The 17485-nt window shown below is 41.3% G+C and overlaps 1 protein-coding gene across 1 annotated transcript; it reads right to left on the bottom strand.

The window, feature by feature from the left end:
• Positions 1-5397: 5397 nt before the first annotated feature.
• On the bottom strand, positions 5398-16249 carry LOC116218990 (myosin heavy chain, fast skeletal muscle-like). The gene is made up of 39 exons (XM_031561777.2): positions 16198-16249; positions 15246-15461; positions 15005-15148; positions 14762-14918; positions 14650-14677; positions 14445-14556; positions 14258-14350; positions 14105-14168; positions 13915-14013; positions 13722-13825; positions 13465-13603; positions 13045-13163; positions 12754-12903; positions 12488-12658; positions 12095-12395; positions 11922-11992; positions 11733-11820; positions 11530-11647; positions 11311-11434; positions 11066-11202; positions 10560-10815; positions 10189-10431; positions 9917-10093; positions 9691-9836; positions 9488-9578; positions 9008-9397; positions 8614-8859; positions 8323-8519; positions 8041-8224; positions 7740-7905; positions 7471-7595; positions 7054-7362; positions 6762-6965; positions 6542-6667; positions 6286-6456; positions 6087-6191; positions 5907-6002; positions 5662-5793; positions 5398-5523 (listed from the first exon to the last, which is right to left on the bottom strand). The coding sequence occupies exons 2-39, from the start codon at positions 15447-15449 to the stop codon at positions 5503-5505; spliced, it is 5808 nt and encodes a 1935-aa protein (XP_031417637.1). The 5' UTR covers positions 15450-15461; positions 16198-16249; the 3' UTR covers positions 5398-5502.
• Between the last annotated feature and the right edge of the window lie 1236 nt (positions 16250-17485).

The raw sequence follows: 17485 nt of genomic DNA, 5'->3' as shown, positions 1-17485 counted from the left end.
CGTCTATTATTTTGACATAACACTTTGGAAGTGGTTATTAACTTTTGAGTTAATAGGCTTGGCTACTTATGTGATATGATTTCCTACAAGCCTGTATATTGTATAATGTTTGTGAATGAGTCAGGTTGACGTACCATGGTGTTGAATATTCCACAGTAGGCCTTGGTCTGCTGTCAAGCTTATTTTGTACTTACATTTGGCTGAGAAGGGGGGCATCCTGCCTCCTATGTAGGCAAAAAGAGGTGGAAGCAGCATGTCAAGGTGCGCTCTGCAGGTCGGGTGGTCTTCCAACAGTGCTGTGATCCCTGTGGCACCTGAAGACTTGTGGAAAGGCAGCAGTAGTCCATATGTAGCAAGTGGGCAAGTAGTAATAGTTTGGTGCCTACTCCCTCTGCCGTTACCCAGTTAGTCTCTCTCTGTCACACCGCAATACGTCACTAATTGGGCAATGGGTTGCGATTGATTAGGCTACCTGACATATTACCCACAGGCTTATGTATAGGCACCCGGGGTCCTAAAGCCGGTAGCTCGTCAACACCACTGGTTCTGGGATTGTGTAGCAGAGTCACGGGTGCTGCGTGAAATAAACAGGAGGGCAGACGCTGGCAGAGCCGCTGTGTTTTGATGTACGTGTGTGGGCGTGACGCCGTGTTGTGTGCAAAAAGTGTCTGCTGGGCACTGTTACCATAGCAGAGAGGGCAGTTATTCTCCAGAAGCCATCAGCCACAGTGTAGTAGCCATCTTGAAAAGCGTTAGACCCTCGCAGCTACCCAGGGCTGCTAGTTGCTGTTCTCTTTTAATGTGTATTTGATGCATTGGTGCCGCGTATAGTTTGTTTACTTTTTTTTTGTTCCTCTAGCCTATCGGCCTAAGTAGCTTGTGTAGGTACCACCTATTTAATGTGAGCCGCAGGCTAGAGTGGATTTATTTTGTTTGTTTTTCTTTTTTACTGTACTTCCAGTTCGTGTGTCTCCCTCCCCCCTCCACAGCTAATAGCCTCGGTGCTTATAAGGCCCATTAGTACCTGACCTTGGATAGCCGGTCTCTGTAGTTTTTCTCACTCTAGTAGCCTACAGAGATTGCAGTGTGCATGTAGTTTGAACTCTTAATTGCCGTGTCACATATCACAGAGTGTCTTGGATATTGTAGTGCATTTTCCCTGAATCTAAAACACGTGTTATTTAGTGTGCACAAGACCACGTGTGTTAGAGACCTGGCCTGACATCAGTTCTCCTAGTGGCCCAGTACCGAGGTTCCCCAGTCCCCCTACTGTGTCTATGTATTTTTTTTTTATTATATCTGGTGACCAACCAACGCTACTCGTGTCTACTATTTATTAATAAAGACTATTTTTATACTTTCACCAAAAACTGGCAATAGTGTTATTGAGTTCCCCTTGCTCTGACATAATTTAGCCCACTTCAAGGGGTGGCGTAGTCAACAGTACCCGAGAGGGCGCTACACATAGGTCAACTGTGAATGAGGGGTAGGGTGAAAAGTTCCAAGCACCCGTTTATTTATGATCATATGACTTGGATATTAAAGTTAAAAATAGTGCTGAATGTTTTATTAAGAAACGCTATGTTAACTCTGCAGCAGCTGAGAATTTCAAAGTAATGATGAACATAACTAGTACAAAAACCCCAGATGCGTGGCCATCATGTGTTAATGATCTAGTAACTACTCTCAATATAAAATTAAGGACAGCACTCGACTCTGTAGCACCATTGAAACAAAAAAAGGTTTTAGCCAAACAAAAAGCTCCATGGAGAAATAAGGAAATTATTAAACTTAAGTGAAATAAACAAACCATAACAAAACAAAACAGACAAAATAAATAAAAAAAAACACATTAAACAACTCATAAATTAAGTATAAAAAATAAATAAATAAAATAACATTAAAAAAATTAAATCAGAGAATCATTTAAAACAACAGCATTGAGGCAAATCCTTATTATCTAAAAGGCTCTTAAATTGGTTGACAGACAAATACTTGGTTAATTTCAACTGTGAAGTGTTTGCCTAAACGCTTGCTGAAACGCTTGCTGAAGTGCTTGCTGCAGCCGCATCCGGAAGGGGGAAGGATAGCCCCAAGCCGGAAAGGACCTGGACGGACGAACTGAGAACCGACAAGGAAAGTAACCTGACGTTTATGTTTATTGTACAACCCTGAAGGAAGAGGGACAAGGAACATTTTGTGGTGGACTTTTGAGTTGGGTGTGAAAAACCTCTCTTTGCCTTTGTTTGAAGAGAACCCTTGATTGTACCTGTTTGTGTGAGTTTTCTGAATTAAAACCGTCTTTTAACCTCCCCTGCCGACTGATTCCTCAGTTTACTGGACTGCCCACCCTGCAACCTGTTACAATATAGACACACACAGACACACATCATAACAGGTTCAGGGTAGCGGGTTTAATTTCCTGCAGGCCCACCTATCAACCCCCTGGGGCGCCCTGTTCGCTGACTCTGTGTATTTACCCCTTTATTTCTCTACCAGCCTGCCTGTAGCTGCTCACATTAAGTTCAAGTCACTTATGCTTGCCTACAGAGTGATTGCTGGTTCTGCTCCCAGCTACTTAAATGTTACACCCAGGATGCTGCGCTCGTCTAGTGAGCGTCGTTTTGCACTGCCATTTGAGCAAGTACAGTAATCCAGACTATTCTCATTTGTAGTTCCACGTTGGTGGAACGAACTGCCTGGCACTACCAGAGCAGGGGCGTCCCTCTCTACCTTTTGAAGAAGCTCTTGAAGACCCAACTCTTCAGAGAGCACCTCCCTTCCTAACTTGCACTTCGACTAGTACTTAACTTGCACTTACAGCAGTTACATTCCTGCACTTCTTTTTTTCTATTTCTTTTTTTTTTTCTATTATGTAAAGTAGTATTCATCAAGCAATGATGCAGAGAGAGGGGCAGAGTCATTGTGACAAACATAAAAAAGGGGCCCTTAGGGGTCACGGAGAACACTGGAGGCAACAAATCCTCCACCTGGTATGAGAGAGAACATAGCTGTCAAAAGAGCAAATCGAGTACTGCTCACAATAAAAAACAAACAGCCAAGAGATAAGAATAAGTAGGTATGTGATATGAAGATGCTGTGAACACATTTTAATATATGGAATGGAGTTTGACTAATAGAGTCTAACAAGTTGATGACCAAAGAAATGTGATTAATGAAGCTCTAATAACAAATTAAAGGTTCCAAAGTGAACCAATTTGGCATTTGCGAGGAAAACAGCTGAGTCATTATTTTTTGCTTTGTTATCATTGCAAGATGTTTGCCGAAGCCTCATTTGAATCAAGTGCTTCACCAAGTGGTTCGTTGGTTCACTTCTGGCGGGAAGCTTCGATTATGAAACGTCCCAATTTCCATCTGTATTTGTGGTTGTTGTCAGTGGTTGGTGACGTAGCGATAGTTGGAGATTTAGCGATAGTTGGAGATTTAGATTGTTTGCTGCTGTTAGTAGTATAGATTATTTGAGATAGAGTTATGGAGCCAGTTAGGAAGAGAAAGTTGCACAAAGCACTTTCGCCCCCTTTTCACTGCCCTGCACTTTCACTGACCAGTTGTCCAAAAGCACTCTCACTACCCTTGGTTTTACAAAAGTACTGATAAGTATTCCAAAAGCACTTTAACTACCCTCTGTTCCAACAGCATACAGAAGAGGGTTGAGATAATAAGCAGGCGTTTTTATCCAAAGCATCGGATTAAAATTTGCTTTTGACTGGAATCGAAATCTTGCTTTACCCGCACATGAGGCGACGTCGCTAACCGTTGTGTCAAGTCAAACAATTATTAGAAGAAAGAATAGAAAAAGAAAGCCTTTATTGTCATTGTATTTGAAAACGAAATTTGAATTAATCGAGGTACTTTTTTTTTGTGTGCATGTTATTTTAGTAGGTCTTGCGCACCACAACAAATTTAACAAATTCACTGTCCCGAGAAATCTTTCCTACACCGTATTCTTATTGACCAGCAGGTGTCAATAGAGAGCGAACGAAGCTTTGAGTAGTGAACCTTTTTTCAACACGTCTGGCTGGAAAGCTTTGAAGGTTCATGAAGCTTCATTTCGCCACCACTAGAGACTAGGGAACTTGGAAACTTGAGATCAGGAAACTCGAGATCAGAAAACTAGAGATCAGAAAACTAGCGATCAGAAAACTACAGACCAGAAAACAATACGACAAAGACACAGCAAAGAACACGACAAAAAGCCAGGTATAAATACCCTAGCTAATTGGTCATGTGACCAATCAACCAACAGGTGACAAGACAATGGCGGGAAAACAGAAGCAGAAAGTAAACACGAGCACATGTACACACACAACAGGCATAGAGTCTTTTGTTGGCGGCCTCTAGAGGCCCGAAGGTCCCAAATCGTGACAGGACCCCCTTCTTTAGGAACTTCTCCTGACGTTTCCCAGACGATCAGAATGATCCTTGAGGTAGCCTCTAGAGGCCAGAAGGTCCCAAATCACGACACCGTGTAGACTTGCTATATGTACAAAGCACATTAAACCTAGTAACAGTTGGCAAATAGTGAAAACTAACAGTATGTTTGAAATGACCAAGTTAGCAGTAATTTAAGCTAACGTTATCTAACTGGCTAGAAAAATATATGTCGTAACAAACGTGTTAGCACCATGACCAAAAATGACACTCATTGGCTAACATTTATGTAGAAGACCCTTTTTCATATCAACAATATGCCCCTTAATGCAGACTGGAATGGTTTTGCCATACATGCATAACCCTTAGCCATTTTGCTCCTAAAATTGAAAGTGGATGTCTTTCAACAATCCATTGCTCTTCCTGCAATACCTGGATCTAAAGACCTGCTTTTAGTATCTGAATTTGTGATGGTGAAAAGGTGCCTGTCTTTTGTTTTGAAGACAGAACTGCATAATAGTTCCATACAATTAGTTGGTTATTGAAACTGTTGATGACATTATCAAATCCAAGTTAGCCATGTGGTTTGGAGAGAACCCAATGAGATGGCAGAGCCAAACAAAAACATAGCTACGAGATTGTAAAATATCAGAACTGCACATTTTAAATGAAATTTGTTGAAATCCCTCATACAGTATGTGATCCCTGTGCTCAGGATCTCAAGGTTGGACATTAGCAGACCTTCTCTGATGTGGAGACTGTTTATCAGTAAAGAGTTGCATGCATTGTCTGCTGCAGTGTTATAATTCTGATTTAGTTCAACAGCTAAAGTAGTCTCATAGAAGTACCAAGGACGGTGAGATGACTTGTGAATGTGGAATCTAATAGATAGGATAGAGGCAGCTTCCTATGGAAAAAACTACAGTCCAGTTATAAAGTCATAGAAAAATCAGCCCCCTGACTAAAGTATATGAATGAACTTGTGAAAAAAGACAAACATTCAGATTCATATTCAGATATGTAATTATTTATTCGGTAGTATGCATTGTTGGAATAGTCACATTAACCAGGATATTTTATCCAGATAAAAGTGACATGGATTCAGAGGTTTTACTCTTCAGCCTCCTTGCCCTTTAAAAGAGAACAAAGAAAATGAATTAACTAGATGACAAATAAAAATCAATGACACTTACATCAATGACACTTACACACAACACCAAGTTTATTGGTGAAATAATTTTAATGTTTGTTCAGAAAACATTATCTTACCTTTCCGGCATCGCGGCTCTTGACCTTGAGCTTGTTGACCTGGGACTCAGCAATGTCAGCACGCTCCTCAGCCTCCTCCAGCTCATGCTGAACCTTCCTGCACTTGGACAGGTGAGTATTGGCCTGTTCCTCCTGTTGTATATGAAATTGAGATCAATCAATACAGAAAAACAAAACAAGAGTCAATGTGAAGTAGCAAAAGTAGCAGATATTTTCCTGTATACCAAAGGCAGAAAAATACTCACAGCTTCCTCAGCCTGCCTCTTGTAGGCCTTGACCTTCATCTGCAGCTTGTCAACCAGATCCTGCAGTCTGGTGACATTCTTCTTGTCCTCCTCAGTCTAAAGACCAAAAAGTTTGTCAAGAAATGTCCTCCCCTCTTAGATTTTGCATGCAGTTCTAGAGAAAGAGGAGAGCTTTCTTACCTGGTAGGTGAGCTCCTTGACCCTCCTCTCGTATTTGCGGACTCCCTTGACAGCATCAACACCACGTCTCGTTTCAGCATCAACCTCACCTTCCAGTTCACGAACCTTAACATGAAAAATATTTCCATTTCAGATACTAACCCCTGTTTTGTTATGATGAGTTAAACACATTGATTCAGAGTCATATTTTGTTACCTACCCTGGACTCCAGTTTCTGGAGCTGTTTCTTGCCACCCTTCATGGCCAGATTCTCAGCCTCATCCAGGCGGTGCTGCAGATCCTTGACAGTGACTTCCAGGTTCTTCTTCATCCTCTCCAGATGAGAACTGGTGTCCTGCTCCTTCTTCAGCTCCTCTGCCATCATGGCAGCCTACATGATGGAATAGTGTATTTTTAAATAATAGAAGTAAAAGTACTTTTAAATATAATGCTCCGTTTCAGAAAAAAAACCTTACATCAGTGATGGCTTTCTTGGCCTTGTCCTCAGCATTTCTTGCCTCCTGGACGATGTCATCAACTTCACCTTGGACCTGAAGGAGGTCAGACTCAAGCTTCTTCTTGGTGTTCAGCAGACTTGTGTTCTAGTGTGGAGAAATAAACAACTTCAGTTACATTTTTAATGCTGGAACTGTTTGTTTAATTAATCGGTTTAAACAACCTTTTTTTATTCTCTACCTGGGAGTGCAGGAGGCCAACACGCTCACTGGCATCTACCAGCTCCTGCTCAGCCACTTTGCGGCCTCTCTCTGTCTGCTCCAGGGCAGCTCTCAGCTCCTCAATCTCAGCCACCATAAGGCCGTTCCTGCGCTCCACCATGGCAGCCTGCTCCTTCATATCTTCCTGTCCTCTGACAGCATCATCAAGGTGCAATTGCGCATCCTGGTTGACAGGGAAATGTGTGGTGTTTGCTATACTTCATTGGTGTGAGCACTGTAATATCAAAACACTGAATATTTATACCACTGACCTTGAGCTGACCCTGGACGGATCTCAGTTGTTTCTGGGACTCAGAAGCCTGGCGGTTGGCGTGGCTCAGCTGAATCTCCATCTCATTAAGGTCTCCCTCCATCTTCTTCTTGATTCTCATGGCATCATTCCTGCTCCTGACCTCAGAGTCCAGGGTGGTCTGCATGGAGTCAATCACCCTCTGGCTATTCCTCTTAATCTGCTCCATCTCCTCATCCTTCTCTGCAAGCTTCCGGTCAACCTCACCCTTGACCTGGTTCAGCTCAAGCTGGACACGGAGAATCTTGGACTCCTCGTGCTCAAGAGTTCCCTATTTTTAAATAGAGTGTAAAACATAGACTTTTAAGATATGACCAATTGCTTAATTTATTTCCTATTAAATCTCTCCACTCCATCCTGTTAGATTTTGTATTTGTACCTCAGCCTCTTCCAGGGCAGTCTGGATCTCAGCCTTCTCGGTCTCAACAGTCTTCTTGGACTTCTCCAGCTCATGAATGCTCTTTCCAGTCTCACCAAGCTGCTCCGTCAGGTCAGAGATCTCCTCTGCAACAAGACATTTAAAACCCTTAACACAAAGTCAGCATCTACCAATGTACTATTGATTTGTATTTCAGGATAAAACATTTTGTTTTTAGCTTCTCTTAACAAGCTTTGATTTGGAAGTATTTTAAGGCCATCTTGACTTACGTTGGAGATTCTTGTTCTCCCTCTTAAGAGTCTCCAGTTGGTCAAGAGCCTCCTCATAGGAGTTCTTCATCTTGAACAGCTCAGTGCTGAGAGAGCGAGCCTCTTTCTGGGCACCCTCCAGCTCTGCCTGACCCTCCTCATATTTCTGCTTCCATTCTGCCAAGACCTTTGAAAAACAGTTTGTGTGTTGGGTTAATTTCACATATAAGACACTGCTACCAAAAATCCATATGCTCATATTATATTATATGAAGGCTAGTTTGTCCTACAACATCACACAAATTCCAGATAGAGGTATAACCTTGTCAAAGTTTCTCTGCTTCTTGTCAAGGTTGGCAGCCAGACCATTGGCTCTCTCTACATCAACCATGAGGTCCTCAACCTCACCCTGGAGTCTCTGCTTGGTTTTATCCAGAGAAGCACACTTGGAGTTGATGGCCTCAATTTGTTCCTCAGCCTCCTGTAGACGCTGGGCAAGCTTTTTCCTAATAATGCAACCGATTTAAGTTAGAGGAGGTGGACAGGTTTGAGTAGACAACATAACAACCCACATCCACATTCTATATGTTTTTTTGGTACATACTTGGACTCCTCAAGCTCTTCAGTGCGCTGGATGGCATCAGTTTCGTACTTGGACCTCCACTGAGCAACCTCGCTGTTGGCCTTGGACATGCCACGCTGCAGCTCAGCCTTTGCCTCCTGCTCCTCCTCAAACTGCTCCCTCAGAAGGTCGCAGTCGTGGCGTGCAGACTGAACAGCGTGGGCCAGGGCATTCTTGGCCTGTTTGTGAACAATGAATGGTGTTCATTTAGGGTTTTCACAGAATGTAGGTTATATACTCCAATTTCTTCATGTCATTCACGGGTATCAGTACCTTGACTTCCTCCTCATTTAGCCTCTTCAGCTCCTCAATTTGCTGAGTGTAAGCCTGTTTGCTTCTACTCAGCTGAGACACAAGAGCATCTTTCTCCTCAACCTGGCGGCCGAGTTCACCATTTTCAGTCGTAAGTCTTGCTCTCTGAGCACTGAGGTCGTTGACCTGGCGCACACCCTCATCACTCTTGGCCTTGATTTCACTAAATTGGTCCTCAAGGGTACGGCACATCTTCTCAAGATTTCCCTGTTTGCGAAAGTAAAATAAGCAACACAAAAGTCAGAAATGTTTATGGCAATTATTACAATTTTACTTGACAACATATCATTGTTTGCAGTATGATTATGTTTGTAGTTAGAGTCAGCTAGAGCATTAAGGTTTACATGTCACAAACCTTAGATTTAGAGACTCCCTCCATGTTGCTGGAAAGATCATCAATCTCCATCTTGTATTCACTCTTCTCCTTCTCAAGCTTCTGCTTGACACGCTGGAGGTTGTCGATCTGCTCTCCCAGCTCGGCCACGCTATCAGCCTGCTTCTTACGGAGAGCTGCAGCAGTGGCTTCATGCTGCAGAGTGGACTCTTCAAGGTCACGACGCAGCTTCTGGAACTCAGCCTCACGCTTCTTGTTCATCTCAATTTGAGAAGCAGTGGCACCACCAGCTTCCTCAAGCCTTTCACTGATCTCCTCAAGTTCCCTGGAAAGATCAGCTCTCTGCTTCTCAACCTTAGCACGAGCTGCACGCTCAGCCTCAATCTCTTCTTCCAATTCTTCAATGCGGGCCTATTGGTTGTTAAAAAGAAATAAGTGATACTAAGAAAGAACAGGCAGATGATAGTAAACACTATTCGGTACTGAAGATGTGAAACAAACCTGAAGCTCCTTGATCTTTTTCTGGAGCTGAGCACCCAATGATTGTTCATCCTCAATCTTGCTAAGGAGCTGGCTTGTTTCAAAGTCCTTCCTGTATAATTGTTAATTAAAATAGTTGTTAACGGCTGCTTATACCAAAAAAGGACTAAAAAAGGAGTACATGTTTGCATGAATCATTAGTTGCTGATAGAATTCTACATTACTTCTTCAGCTTCTCATCAGTCTGCTGCTTGTCATTCTCCAGATCCATGACACTCTCCTGGGACAGTTTCAGGTCACCCTCAAGCTTTCTCTTGGCTCTCTCAAGGTCCATGCGGAGCTTCTTTTCTTGCTCCAGGGAACCCTCAAGCTGCAGATACAAAGCATAAAGTAATTAAGTAGCACAATGATATATGTGCATTTCTCTACACAGACAGGCCCTTAACTCACATCATCCACTTGCTGTTCAAGCTTAGTCTTGGCCTTGGTCAGAGTGTTGACTTTGTCTTCCTCTGCCTGGAGATCATCAAGAGTCTGCTGATGGGCCTCTTGGAGGGCTTTCTTCTCTTTTGTCAGCTTAGCAATGGCCTCATCCTGAGAGGCCATCTCCTCTGTCAAGTTCTTGACCTACACATAGAATGTTTTATATCAATATCCAGTAAACCTCACGAAGACTTCTTGAAAATAAAAGATTATTCTTTTTTTTTTCAAAGAATATAAACCTTGTTCTCAGTGGCATGTTTCTCCTTCTCCACTTTGGCCAAGGTCAGCTCCAGATCATCAATGTCCTTCTTGAGCTCAGAGCACTCATCCTCCAGTTTCCTCTTCTTGGCAGTCAGCTCAGCATTGATTTCCTCTTCATCCTCCAGTCTCTCGGTTGTCTCCTTGAGTTTGGCCTCAAGCTGGATCTTACTCTTGATCAGACCCTCACACCTCTCCTCAGCATCGTTGATAGCCTCATTGCTCTACAGTAAATACAAGATGAAAGGATGAAATCTGATTTGCATTGAAAACATAATTCTCAGACAGGTTAGTGATTTGAATATTGCAATGATGTGAAGAATTGTTACCCGTTGTACAGTTATACACTTACAGATGACATTGACAGATGCAGGTCATTCCTCTCTTGCACAATAGACACCATCTTCTCCTCAAGGTCCTTCTTCCTGGCATCAACCTTTGCAAACATGTCTTTGAGTTTTGCATGTTCCTCCTTCAGGGCAACCAGCTCCTTCTCAGTTTCAGCACTCTGAAGCAGAGGCTTGATCTTGTAGTACACCTTCATCCATGGCCAGTGCTTCACATTAATGAATGAGCGGACATTCATCTGGATAGTGAAGATTGCATCTCTGCAAAAGAGGTTGATTTGTTGATTAAACTGTGTTGAAGCTTACTGAATAGATCGGAGGGATTCTGTCAAACGCTGACAGTGATTAGTCCAGTCTTTTATATACATCTGTGTTGATGGAAATTATCTCTGTTTTGTACGTTTGTACTTTAATTTATAAGAGATTGGCAATTCATTCAACACAACCTATTGCGTTACAATTAAAAAACTTGCAATGCTATGTTTTATGGCAGGTCATTTTGTTACATTACCTCCTTTCCATCATCGCGACAAACTCCCTCCTCATCAGGTATGCACGGCACAGAGCCTGAGTCATTGTGACCAGGGTTACCAGTTTCTCATCTCGCATCTCCTCAAGGGTACCAAGGAGACCAGCTTTGAAGAACACCTAAAGAACAAAAATTATGAGGTGTCTGATTGAAAGCAGAAATGGACACACTGTATGTAATTCAATATGTATCCATAATAACAGATAAAAGATAGAAACATTCTCCACCTTAGTGTGTCCAAACTTGTACTCATCGTGATCAACATCGATGGATCCCAAGAGCTTCTCAGCAGCCTTCTTGTTATCAATGAACTGACCCTCAGGAATAACGCTGGCATTCAGTACTTTGTATCTGTTGTCAATAATAAGAAAAACATTATTTCCCCCATAATATACATATATGAAGTGTGTATTATAAGTTATTGTTGTATATTGTTGTATGTTTACCTCTGCTTGAAGTCAGCATACATGATTCTGCTTGGGAAACCCTTTCTACAGATTCTGATACCCTCCAGTACACCATTACACCTGAGCTGGTGGATGACCAAGAAGTTCTGCATATAACCTGTGAAAATACAGAGATGTAAAATTTTCAAGCATATACTAGGTGTTGAATAATGGACGTGTCTAATTTACTAAAAGCCCTTTACCTGGTTTCTTAATTTCATTTGGAATCAGACAACGCACAAAGTGAGGATGGGTGGCCCTCAGGTTGGTCATCAGTTTACCCAAGTTCTCCTGTTGAGGCAAGAATGTATACAATTTTAATCATACAGTTATTTGTGCTGGGACAATTATTGATTGATTGATAATTTTCTTCTTGATATTAAAACACATACCCTGAACTGTGAGGACACAGTCTGCATGGAGCCACCCTTCTTCTTACCACCCTTCTTAGGACCACCAACCTCTGTTGACATACAAATAATGAATCGGATAATTGAGTTATATACATAGAATCTAATATAATTACTATTTGTGTATTAGCCTTTTGACTTGAACAGGTTATTACCCTCAACAGGAGGTGGGTACAGGACAGGCAAAAGTTTGACTGATGACTTCTGGTACAGCTGCACAACAGTGTCGTTCAGTGGATCCTTGTTCTTGTCCAACCATCCAGTGACATTGTAGTCCACGATTCCGGCATAGTGCGCCATGGAAAAGTGAGCCTCAGGCTTGCCTTTGGTAAGCTTGGGCTTCGCAAAGGCTGCGGTCTTTCCAAGATGCTGGGCATACAGCTTGTCCTTGAAAGTGACGTCAGAGGCCTTGGGGACAATGCACTCCTCTTCAAGGATGGCAAAGATACCCATGGGCTGTTGAAAAATAAGATTGCTTAGTCATAAAAGTGGACATCATGAAACTATACAAATCTAACACTGTGCTAGTTGGATTGATTAAAACTGACCCTTTCAATCAGCTCAATGCAGGCAGCCAAGTCCATGCCAAAGTCAATGAACGCCCAAACAATGCCCTCTTTCTTGTACTCCTCTTGCTCCAGGACAAACATGGTGTGGTTGAAGAACTGTTGCAGTTTTTCATTGGTGAAGTTGATACACAGCTGCTCCATGCTGTTGTACTGTGTTGGATACATATTCAAACATTATTTGAGAGTGGCACTCTTAAGTCACTAGAAACATATAATGTTAGTGAAGAATCTTATTTTGTCCTCACATCGAAAATCTCAAATCCAGCAATGTCCAGCACACCAATGTAGAACTGACTTGACTTCTTGGTGTCCAGCATCTGGTTGATACGAATGACCATCCACAAGAACATCCTCTCATAGATAGACTTGGACAAGGCTGACACTGAGTTGTTGACCTAAAACAATATGTAAGAATTACTTCTTACTTACTATGATGAGAAAAGGCAGGGTTTCCACTGTCATGGAAATCTTGGAAAAGAAAATACCAGCAGTGCAATTCTTGTCAAACAATGTCAAAATCCTTTTGTGTGAGATACCTGTGTCACAGTTTGACCCTTGGTGACATACTCAGTTCCGACTTTCACCCTTGGGTAGCACAGAGCCTTCAGCATATCAGCAGAGTTCAGGCCCAGGAGGTAAGCGACTTTGTCAGCATCTTAAAACAACAAAGCGCTTAAGTGAGTTATTTATATCAATATTTTACTCAGGAAAGTCATTCTTAACCTAAATTGAAAGGCCACTAAAAAAAATTCTAATGAATGACATTGTAGATATATTTACAGGCTTCTGTTGTAGGTAATAAATTTAATATATTAATAACTATAATCATAGGAAAAGTACAACTTGAAGTTAATATACATGCTGATCTATCTTTTAATGAAATTACTTCAATAAATAAGACTACCTAGTAGTTATCACTAGAACTGACCCAAGTTCAGTAGAGTTTTTAAACCTACCCTCAGTGCCATCAGGCTCAGCCTGCTCCTCACGCTGCTTCTGCTTAAATTTCAAATTGCCATGATGGAGCACAGCACCAGTCAGTTTGTAAATGGTGACTTTCTCCTCTCCAGTGAAACCCAGGATGTCAATGGCGTCCTGCAATTACATGCATAAATGCAAATTAAGCGCATCATCATTGTTAATCATTAGTGTTTTTAAGAATGTCATTCTCATTGTATTCATTGTCCAGAAGAAAAACTCATGGATATCTCACATCTGTGGCGTCCAACTCTTCTTTGTCATCAATGCTGGCCACAGTGATATGACCCTGACTGCACATGGGGAAGTCATAGGGGTTGGTTGTGAGCAGGGACATTTCTGTAGAGGGAGAAAGCAATCATTTGTTGTTGCAAATTAATAATTACATGTAATGTTTTTTGATTGTTGGTTGAAAATAATAACCCCACCAATAATATCAGGCTTGTGGTTGGTCATCATCTGGAAGAAGATGTGGTAGCCTCTCTCATCAGGAAGCTGGAATGACACTCTAGACTTTTCCAGCAGGTCTATTTAGGTGGGGAAGAATATATTTTAACTTGAAAAGATTAAGGCAGCAAAAATGTAAAATGTTGATATAAACAGGATAATTATACTTACAAGTCTCAATATCAGCTCTAGCCAGTTTTCCAGTTGTGGCAAAGTGAATTCTGATGAATTTTCCCTGTTTTAGACAAAATTATATCCTAAGTAATTTTATCTTATTAATAACCACAGAACTGAGGCCAGAGTTTAAATAACAAATTAACTTACAAAACGGGAAGAGTTGTCATTCCTCACAGTCTTGGCATTACCATAAGCCTCTAACAGTGGGTTGGCAGCAATAATCTGGTCTTCAAGAGAGCCCTGCAAGTGGAAGAAACATTCAAGGAATATGTTATGAAGAGAATGTTTGTGTTGCTTTATGATATTTAGCACATAAATGTGTAAGGGGTCTGACCTGCATCTTTCCAGCCACTGGCTCAGCCTTTTTTCCAGCACTGACTGCAATTGTTGCAAAGTATTGGATGACACGTTTGGTGTTCACAGTCTTGCCAGCACCAGATTCTCCGCTAGATTAAACACATTTTTCAGATAAGAATTGTGTGTGCCACAAGGTAACATAGAAGATAATGCAAAGTTTCAAGTCATGCATTGACACTTACGTAATCAGAACAGACTGGTTCTCTTTGTCTGTGGGACAAATTCAATTTTAGATAAATCAATTTTTCTTTTATTAGTTCATGAACAAATATGGCTTTTAAATTGAATGCTTACCTTGGAGCATGAACTGATAAGCATTGTCAGAGACAGAGAAAATGTGGGGTGGGGCCTCCATACGCTTCTTGCCTCTGTAGGCCTCCACCACTGCCTCGTCATACACAGGGAGCCACTTGTAGGGGTTCACAGTGGCACAGAAAAGTCCAGAGTAGGTCTAGAATGAAGAAATAAAGGCGATTGGTTTTACAGCTGTTTTATTTTTAACATAGATTTTCATCTGTGAGAAAGCATAAAGCTTACGTAGATCATCCATGCTGCATAACGCTCTTTGAGGTTATACAGGACAGAGGCTTCATTGAGGTGGGTCATCATGGCCATGTCCTCAATCTTGTCATACTTGGGAGGATTCATGGGGTGGACATCCTCCTCCTTATGGACTCTTTCCTAAACAAATGGACAATATAGAGAGATATAGTCAAGTACCTTTCTGTTTAATGGAAATAGTCAATCATTTTCTTAACTAAGAGCCTTGCTTACATACCTCCTTTTTATCAAGCAGTTCAACGGTGACCATGGCACCATCTCTCTTCAGGATTTTAGCTTTCAGGTACAACTCCTCCTTGTCAGGTACATAACAAGCTGCCTTTGCATCAAAGGGTATGGCTTGGGCCTCAAGCCGCTCCCTCTCAGGCTTACGGAGGTAAATGGCAGCCGCGCCATAAGTGGCCATGTCGCTGTCCCCCATGGTGGAAGTTTACTGTTGGAAGAAGAGGCATGAACATGTCATTTTGTAATAAGAAATATTACAACCACGGACTGTAAGAAACATAATTCATCCTTGCAACATAGCATATCTGAAATAAGTAAACAAACTCACAACTGGATGTTTTTTTTTTTTTTTGTAGTGACTGTGTATGAGGCAGTCAAGAGCAACAGTCAATATTTACAATTTATCTAATGTGGGAAACAGGTAATCATATTAAACCATGGGTATCTTGCTATTCAAAATGCACCCGACGGGCGTGGGGTAGTGTAGTAAATAAATAGAATTGTGTTGTATTATTATTTAGGGGATTTAAAATGTATCTTTCTTTATGATGTACGGAGTGCAGTCTTTTTCAAAAAATCCTAAAAAGGAAGAAAGACATCGGCAGATCTGAAAGTAGGTGTCAAACATGTTTAAGCTGAGTGCAATTTCTCTTCTCTTATAGTATTTTTTATTCATTAGCTACAAAGCCAGAATAGGTGATAACTGTCCAACCAAAGACTGTGTGTACAGCCCAGAGATTTGGATTAAAGGACCAAATGTGGAAAATATGCATACCTATGCAACCCCATTTGATTGAAAAAGACTGTTTTGCCTGAACTGGAAAGGGTATTCAGAACTATAGGCATATGTTTTCTTTGGTAGCTGTTTGGCTTGCTTGCTAATATTTGAAAAGGTAATTTAAGTTACTGAATAGATAGTCGGTTACAAAAGCAGATAAACCTACCTGTTCTTTCCAGTAGCAGATGAAATGTCCAGAATCGTCAAATAGTCTAAAATGATGGGAGTAAGAGGTCAGAAAATATATTATATATAAATGCAAATAGTAAAAACTTAACATATTTCACGGCCAAGCCGATCCAGCTGTCCCATGTTTCAGAGAATATTAGAATTCATCATGCAGCCACCCATGCTGTACAGCTCCTCCCTGATTAATCAAGCAGTCAACAACTTACTGTGCACTGGAACCCCCTAGTCTCTGTGAACTTCCTGGTTCCTCCAGGTCCTTATATTGTGACAATCTGCAAACTAAGCAGGATCCAAATAAGGAGTGCTGGAATGGTTTGATATATTTATACACCACGTCAAGCGAACGATCACACACACACATTGACTCATACATGTTATTAAATGAGCAGCACCTATACTTTAATTATTTTAGCTGTTGATTAGGATTTGTGTCATTTTGTTTTTACACAGTGATAAACTAACAAGTTGAGCAGCACCCATACGATAATTATGTGATTTATAATAATAATTGTAATTTTTGTCAGGTTTTATTTAAATCTAACTTGTGATACTTTTGAGTCTACTTAATCTGGTCCATTTATGTAGGTAGGCCTGCATATTCATTAATAAAAAAAAATAGTACCCTTACAACTGTTAATGTACTGTATTATTTTTATACCACACACACATATATGGCATGATCAAGGTCTTGGGGCAGATCTATTCCATTTCAGGGCAATTTTCCAAAGTGGCTGGAGGCGCAAGCAGTATCCCCCACCATATACAGGCTTGAACTCCAACGGGGACAGGCCCGAATCCAACCCGCTGTCATTTCCCGAAACTTTCCAAAGTGGTGTACTGACATTTGTGTTATAATTTCCTTCAAATCTTGTTTACTAATCCACATTTTTTGCTTGTCCAAGAAATAAAAAACCTACACTGAAAAGATGAAATATTTAAAAAGATGAAATCAAATGCAAAAAACGAAACCACCTTGACTTCACTGTCACGGCCTCGTGACACCATTTATACATCTGACCTTCACCAGGGAAAGCCTTTTAGGCAGTTGGCCTTTTTATTGCTTGTATTTTTATGTGTCAGATATCTGGCAAGCGCTCGCTATTAAAATTAACTTCTTCAAGTTTCACCGAGTCTTTTCACCTCAGACCAGCCAGAGAGCGACTTGGGCTTCCTTTGGGAGACCTAGAACCTGTTCAATGTCTTCTTAAAAGAAGTAAAAGGTGCAGCCCAATCGCTATTCACACCATTTAGGCCTATGTTAGGGA

This window comes from Clupea harengus, chromosome 24, assembly GCF_900700415.2.
Source record: "Clupea harengus chromosome 24, Ch_v2.0.2, whole genome shotgun sequence".
Classification (NCBI taxonomy): Eukaryota; Metazoa; Chordata; class Actinopteri; order Clupeiformes; family Clupeidae; genus Clupea; species Clupea harengus.
The sequence above is the reverse complement of the archived record's forward strand: the minus strand, read 5'-3'. Positions and strand labels throughout refer to the sequence as shown.